Source organism: Pteropus vampyrus, unplaced genomic scaffold, assembly GCF_000151845.1.
Source record: "Pteropus vampyrus isolate Shadow unplaced genomic scaffold, Pvam_2.0 Scaffold333, whole genome shotgun sequence".
Lineage (NCBI taxonomy): Eukaryota > Metazoa > Chordata > Mammalia > Chiroptera > Pteropodidae > Pteropus > Pteropus vampyrus.
In genome coordinates, this window is record NW_011889114.1 from 27995 (window position 1) to 34658 (window position 6664).

General features: G+C 57.5%; 1 protein-coding gene across 1 annotated transcript in view; it reads right to left on the reverse strand.

Annotated features, from left to right (window-relative positions):
* Positions 1–6664, reverse strand: part of GRIN2D (glutamate ionotropic receptor NMDA type subunit 2D) — a 36110-nt gene that overhangs the window by 13097 nt on the left and 16349 nt on the right. The window contains exons 5-10 of the mRNA XM_023522126.1: positions 6175–6489; positions 5750–5918; positions 5115–5268; positions 2793–2918; positions 2372–2601; positions 1066–1226 (exon numbers count right to left, since the gene is read on the reverse strand). Of these exons, the coding sequence (XP_023377894.1) occupies positions 1066–1226; positions 2372–2601; positions 2793–2918; positions 5115–5268; positions 5750–5918; positions 6175–6489 (1155 nt within the window). The remainder of the gene's footprint in view (positions 1–1065; positions 1227–2371; positions 2602–2792; positions 2919–5114; positions 5269–5749; positions 5919–6174; positions 6490–6664) is intronic.

Below are 6664 nucleotides of genomic sequence, written 5' to 3' on the forward strand. Positions count from 1 at the left end.
CCAAGCCCCGCCTCCCCACGGCTTCCCATAAAACCCAGCCCTGCCGTCTGCCTCAGGGGTCACAGCCCCGTCTTCCTCTCATCTGCGCTTTGCCTCATCATTGGCTTTCCCGCTGGTCCTCTAATGTCCCAAGACCACTCTGCACACCCCGCTCCCTCTGTGGGCGAGGCTCTGCCACCTGGCTAGCTCCCTCAGCCCCTCGGCGCTCTGCTCAAGTCACCTCCTCCCAGAAGCCCTCCCTGAACGCCCCTAGCTCGGCCATGCTCTAGCTCACTATCACTTTCTAACATGACCTTGCTAATTTTTCTGCTTGCATACTTGTAGTTCATTTCCCACCTCTGGACTCTAAGCATCCTGAGGGCAGGAATTGCGGTCTAATGGTCTATGGCCAGGTATAGAATAGATGCCAAGAAAGTAAATGAATGCTGAGTGACTAAAGGAGGGATGTGGAGCGAGGTACTGTGCCTAGCTTTGAGCTTAACTTTATCCCCACGGTTTGGGAAACGTGTTAAAAACAAAACAAAACAAAACAAAACAAAACATAATTCAAATATCGATTCCAGTGAGTTCAGCTCTAATGATGATGATGATAATAATAATAATAACAACAGCAGCAAACACCTACAGTATGCCAGGCACTGCTCTAAGTGTCGTTCATGGAGTAACTAATGAAAACTATAATGATATATTAATTATATTAATAATAATTATAATAATTCTTATAACAACCTTATGAGGTGGGTCCTCTTGTTATCCCCATTTTACAGAAGGAAAAACTGAGGCTCAGAAGGTCGAGTGACTTGCCCAAGGTCACACAGCCCAGAAGGGACAAAGCCAGGATTTGCACCCTGGCAGTCTGGCCCCAGAATCCAGAACTCCCGGATCCCTGAAAACATTACGAGGACCCTCCGCCTGGAAGGGGGGCGCTCACTCCCACCCTCGGCGACCTCTGTCCTCCAAGCCGGCTCACCCCGGGCTGACCTCGAAGGCTGATAAACGACCCCTGACCCCTCGCCAACCCCGAGTGTGCTCAGGGCCCCGGCGGCGCCCCGCGTCTGCGCTGACCCTGCCTTGAGCTGAGTGAGCGCTTCCTCTACGCGCGGCTGGTTGTAGCGCACCATGTAGCTGTGCATGTCGGGGTAGTTGCTGCGGATGTTCTTCTCCGTGGACCCGTTGGGCACCGTCCCAAACTTCAGGGGCGGGTACTGCTCCTGGGGCCTCTGGAACTGGGGCAGAATGGGGAGTTACCAGGGCGCCCCCTTGGGGGCATCTGGGCGGAGGATGTCCTCGACCAGATAGATGCTCCATCTTGGGGGACACTCCCCAACCGGCGGACACCCCGGGGCGGAAGCGTTTCTTGAACTTGCTCACCCTGACCCGCAGTAGGAAACACCACTCCCCATCCACAGGTAGCTAGCTGTATGTTGCAGATATGGATACATAATCAGGAGTAATGTTGAAATATGTAACGCCCAGCGTGGCCTGACCGTGGTCCAATCAGAAAAGACACCGGCTACAGAGCTCAAGAAGGGTCCCAGAGGCCCTTGATGTGCCAGGCATTAACCCTTAACCTGCTGGATCATGGGAGGAATTGGTGCAGGGGGCCGGTATAGGGGACAGGGCTGGGGGCAGTTATTTACCAATCTGTTCAAAATCATTCACTGTGTTAACAGACATAGCTAGACGCGTGTCTTGCTGGTTCAGTCTCAGTTGTATACATGGCTAAGACAAATGTTTCATGAAACCAAACTCATCCGTATCACGTAAGAGGCAGTCAAACATACTTTCTATTCCATTCCATTCCATTTAAAAAATTGCTTGTGGTCACCCACTGAATTGATTTCTCAGTGAACCACTTGAGTCTCAAAGCCTGCTCCGCTGACCACCAGTCCCTGAACAAACTGTGACCTGTGGCAAGGCAAGGACAGACGTGGGAGGTGTCAGCATTTAGAGCGATCTGACGAAATAATTTTATGTCTGTTGGACCTCAGATGTTAAAACTTGGCTTTGACTCTTGCATGTCTTGATTTTAAATTCTACTTTTCCGGTAACTCATTTCTGCTGTATTTTACAAAAGTATTGGCCGCCGTTGGATTAGAAATTTCACAAATTAGTCCTTCGTCGCAGTTTAAGACCGACAGTGATCTAGAGGGCCCTATTTGGCGCTACTGTACCTATAACATTTGAGGATACTCCCCGCGCCTGGGAACGTTGAAATCGTTCACTGTGAACTCCGGAACATTCCATTCTATCATTTTGGAACTCTTTCTGGGATGAGACCCCCTCCCCCACAAGATCCTTCTGCCCTCCCACGTGCCAAGCCCCAAGACCTCCAACCCCAGCCGACTCCCTCGTCCCCAAACGTACACACCTTTCGGTCACTGAGCCCGGACACGGTGTCCACATACTCCTCCTGGATCATGAAGGCGGCCAGGTTGGCTGTGTAGCTGGCGAGGAAGATGACGGCGAAGAAGGCCCACACCAGCACCATGATTTTGCTGGTGGTCCCCCGGGGGTTCTCCACGGGCACTGAGTTATTGAACACCAGGGCCCAGAGCAGCCAGATGGATTTCCCAATGGTGAAGGTTGAGCCGCCAGGGCCTGCAGGGGGCCGGGAGGGGGGACATGGACCCCAAATCCCTTCTGCTCAATGAGGGAGTGGAAAGAACTACAATTCCCAGTGGGCCCCCCGAGGCCTCTGCCACCAGGCTCTACCCTGGGGCCTTCTGGGAAATGTATTTCTATCCGGTCCCGGGCGCTGTGGGGTAGGGTGATGGAGGAAGGGGACTCACGCTTTCCCGTGGCCAGGCTGCGGTTGTAGCCAACGGGACTGAGGTACTCGAAGATGAAAACGGTGACAGCGACCACGGTGAGACACATGACGAACATCATCACCCACACGGCGGGGCTGTAGGGCTCTGGGGAAAGGGGGCGTGCGGTCATGGCTCGGCTAAGCAAAGGATTGGGGGACCACAGGTAGGCGGACAAGGTGCAGCCCAGAGCTGGCCCTACCCGACTCAGCCCCCTCCCCTGGTTTCCCATCTTGGGGACAGCTTCGTTGTCCACCGGATTCCTGGGAGCCAGACTCTCTCGAAGACAGGCCCCTCAACCATTTCTGTGGTTTCGACCACCTAAATATGTCCCCGGAGCTCTAGACCCCCTTCTCCACCTCCCCCCGGCCATCCCGCAGGCCATTTGTGTCCCACACTGAGCCCAGCACCAACTCCCTGGTTCCCCATTCCCAGAGCCCCAGCAGCCATCCAGTCACAGCCCGCTACCCGCATTTGCTGTCCTCATTTCCTCCCTTTCCCTCACCAGCCCTCACCTGTCAGTCCCCAGCCTCATCCTCCTGGACCTGTCCCCAGCTCAGGCCCCGTCCTCTCCTGGACCATCTCCCAGCAGCTACCCCTCCAGCCCATTCCCCCTCCCTATGGCCCCAGAGGCTCTTTCTGCACTCAGAGATGACTCCACCTCTCCCCAACTCGCAGCTCTCAATGGCGCACCTGCGCCCCCCAGGACAAAGTCCCCACCCCCCAGCCTTGCTCCACCCTCCTCTCTGGCCCAATCGCTCTCTCAAGAACCCTTTGCTTTTACCACCCGGAACTCAGCTCCCTGAACGGGCCACGCCCTCTCTGCCCCTGCTCCACAGCAACCCTGTCAGAGGGGCCACCCTAACCTGTCCATCAGAGGAACTCAAGTTCATGTGTCCCCTCCTAACACTGCCTCTGGGAGTTCAGTGACAATAAGCTCAAGTCACCATTTCCTTGAGATTAGCACTGGCTTGTTTGACCTCCCCAGACCAAGTGCAAACGGCCAGGACTGGCTCTGTCACAGCAGGTGGCCCTGTCACAGCAGGGTGACCACCCTGGGCTGTCACTGCTGCATCTGGGGACACGCCTGTCGCCTCGGCTGGCAACGTGGTGGGGCAGACAGATGACCTTGTCACTCCCCTGCTGAAGGCAGGGGCCCCGCGTGGTGCATCTCGGGGTGCTCTGCAGAGACCTTGATGCAAAAGAGGAGGCCACAAAAGACGCGCTTGGGGAAACACACCGAAAACAAAACGCGAAGGCGGGGCGGCCCTTCTCCCAGCCCCTCCCCCTCCCGGGAGCCTTGCTCGGACTTCAGAGAGCCAGAGGGAACTGACCAGGGCTACACTTCGGACTTCTCCGAGCTCAGTAAATGACATCTCTACCCTGTTCCAATCCACCTCGAAGCCGCCGACCAATCCGGGCGTCCGCGCCCTAACCTCCGGCCTGTCCCCTAATCTTACCCGAACCGTCATCTTCCTGCCACCGCCTGCGGTTAAAACGCTGGCTGTTTCGGCAAGCGTAAAGCCCAAACCCGCCCTGTCCCCTCTCAGCCCTCACTTCCCAGCCGCTCACTCATGCCCCTCCTCCAACTTCGCAGGCTCCTTCACAGGTACTCCACCTTGGCGCCTTCGTCCTTGCTGTTCCCTCTGCCTAGGATGCTCTTCCAGCCAGGTCTACACAGGACTGGGTCGCCGCCTCGAAGGACCTGCCTGCCCACCCACAGCAATCTGATTCCTTCTCTTCTCTTCCCCAGCCTGATTTCTCTGTCACCATCTTAAGTGATCCTGTCCCTGTATCCCTTTAAGAGTCTATCTTCTGTCTCGTCCATGAAGCCAAGTGCTCTGAGAGGGCAGGGGCGCGTGCGCAGCTCGGGGCCTGGCGCACAGTAGGTGCTCCGTAAGCAGTCTGATGGGTGAATCGAGCACTTACCGTGTGCTAGTGCCATGCTAACCTCTTTTCCTCACCTCATACCTACGTACAGGATTAATGGGTTTTGTGGGGCCCGAAGCTTATACAATTTGGAGGGTTCTCTTTAAGAAAAAAAAAAAAAGAATACAACATTGTGAATACAAAACGAGGTACAGGGCCTTGAGGAGGCTGTGCAAGGCTCCCGAAGCTCCTTAGCTTCACGGTCAAAATGCTTCCGGTAAGCGAAATTGCTTCTTCCATGTCACAGATTAGGAAACTGAGGCTCAGCAGTGAGGCCACTTTACCGGAGTCACAGCGCTGGTACGAGCAGTACCGGATGGGACTGGGGCACACGGCTGCCTCAGCTGACCGTCCCAGGGCCCCAAGCTCACTCACCAAGGAAGGCCGAAGGGGACACGGTGCCGTTGCTGCGTGCCACCATGACGCTGATGCCCGTCTCCACGAAGGGGACAGAGAAGTCCACGATCTCGGACCGCTCCTCGTTGATGGTGAGCGAGCCGATGGCCATGTCTGCGCGCTGGTAGAACACCTGGTGAGGGAACCGGGCTGGCTCAGGCAGGTAGAGGCGGCAAGATCACCCCGGGAGGAGACCAGTGACAGGGTGAGAGAGAGGCTCACGAGGATGGCCAGGGAGGGCGGGTGAGGGGGACGCACAGTGGGGCAGGAAAGATGGAGGTGAGAGTTTGCAGACAGGAGTGAGAACAGGTGACCCTGGCCGCATCCTGCTCCTGCAGCAAGCCCTCCGAAAGATTTTGAGCTCCATCCTCCCGGCCCCGCCCCCGCCCCGTCGAGGAGGTCCGCCCCTAGCCCCGCCCCTCTCGTCCCCGCCCCAACAGGGTGGGTCCTTCTTCTTGGCCACACCCCCACAAAGGTGGGGCCTTCTGTGGCCACGCCCCTTCTAATCCGGGCACTACCTTCTTTCAGCACGCCCCTCCAGCCCGAGTTCTCCCACTCGTGGCCCAGCCCCCCACGTCCTGGCAGCACCCCCACCCTGTCCCCGCGAGCCTCACCTCCCCGATCATGCCATTCCAGACGCCGTCGATCTTTTTCCCGTGCTTGCCGTTGGTGACCAGGTAGAGGTCATAGCTGAAGCCGATGGTCTGAGCCAGCCGCTTCAGGATGTCGATGCAGAAGCCCTTGCAGCACCGCTTTTCTGGGCGCGGGGCGTCCGGTGGAGGGCTGCGGGAAGCGAGCAGGCTTGGGGACGTTAGGGGCCCTCCCCACCTCATGGAGGGAGGGACAAGCAGTGGCTAAAAACTAAGGTTAGTGTTTCCTGGGGAAACTGAGGCTCAAAGGAATTACGTGACTCATCCAAGGTCACTAAACTGGAGGGCTTTGTGGGTCCTGGGTCCCAAGGCGGGAAGGGCTGGGGCCAGGAATACTGAGCTTCAAGGCAGGATTTTGAAACCGGAATTCCTGGATCCCGGGCTGTCACCTGTGGGTACGGTTGAGCTGGCTCCGGCAGGGGACAGAGTCTCTGATGCAGGTGCCGCTGATGGGGTCAGCGGGCTCCACGATGACGAAGGGCCTCTCCTCCAGCGTGGCCACCGTGAGGTGCTGCGTGTCATCCACTGGCTGCAGGAAGCGGCCATAGCGGGACCACAGCGGGTACTTGAGGCGGAGCGTCTGCTGCTCCCAGCTGCCCACCTTGGCCGAGAAAAGGAGATTCACGCTTCCTGGAGGGGCTTCCAGGTGGTCTTGGCCTTCATGGTGGTCCTTCCTCGGAGTCCAGGCTCCCAGCTCCAGGAGTCTGCACCCCATCTCTCTCCTCCTCCCAGATGTGGGCTCCCAGTTCTTTCCCACAGGACCTAGAAGTCTGGGTCCCAGCCCCTTCCTCCCTCAGAGGCCAGAGGCCAGCCCCCTCCCCCACCTGCCAGGCCCCAGGCATGTGGGCCACCTCTATGCCCGAGGTCGGGGCTGGGACT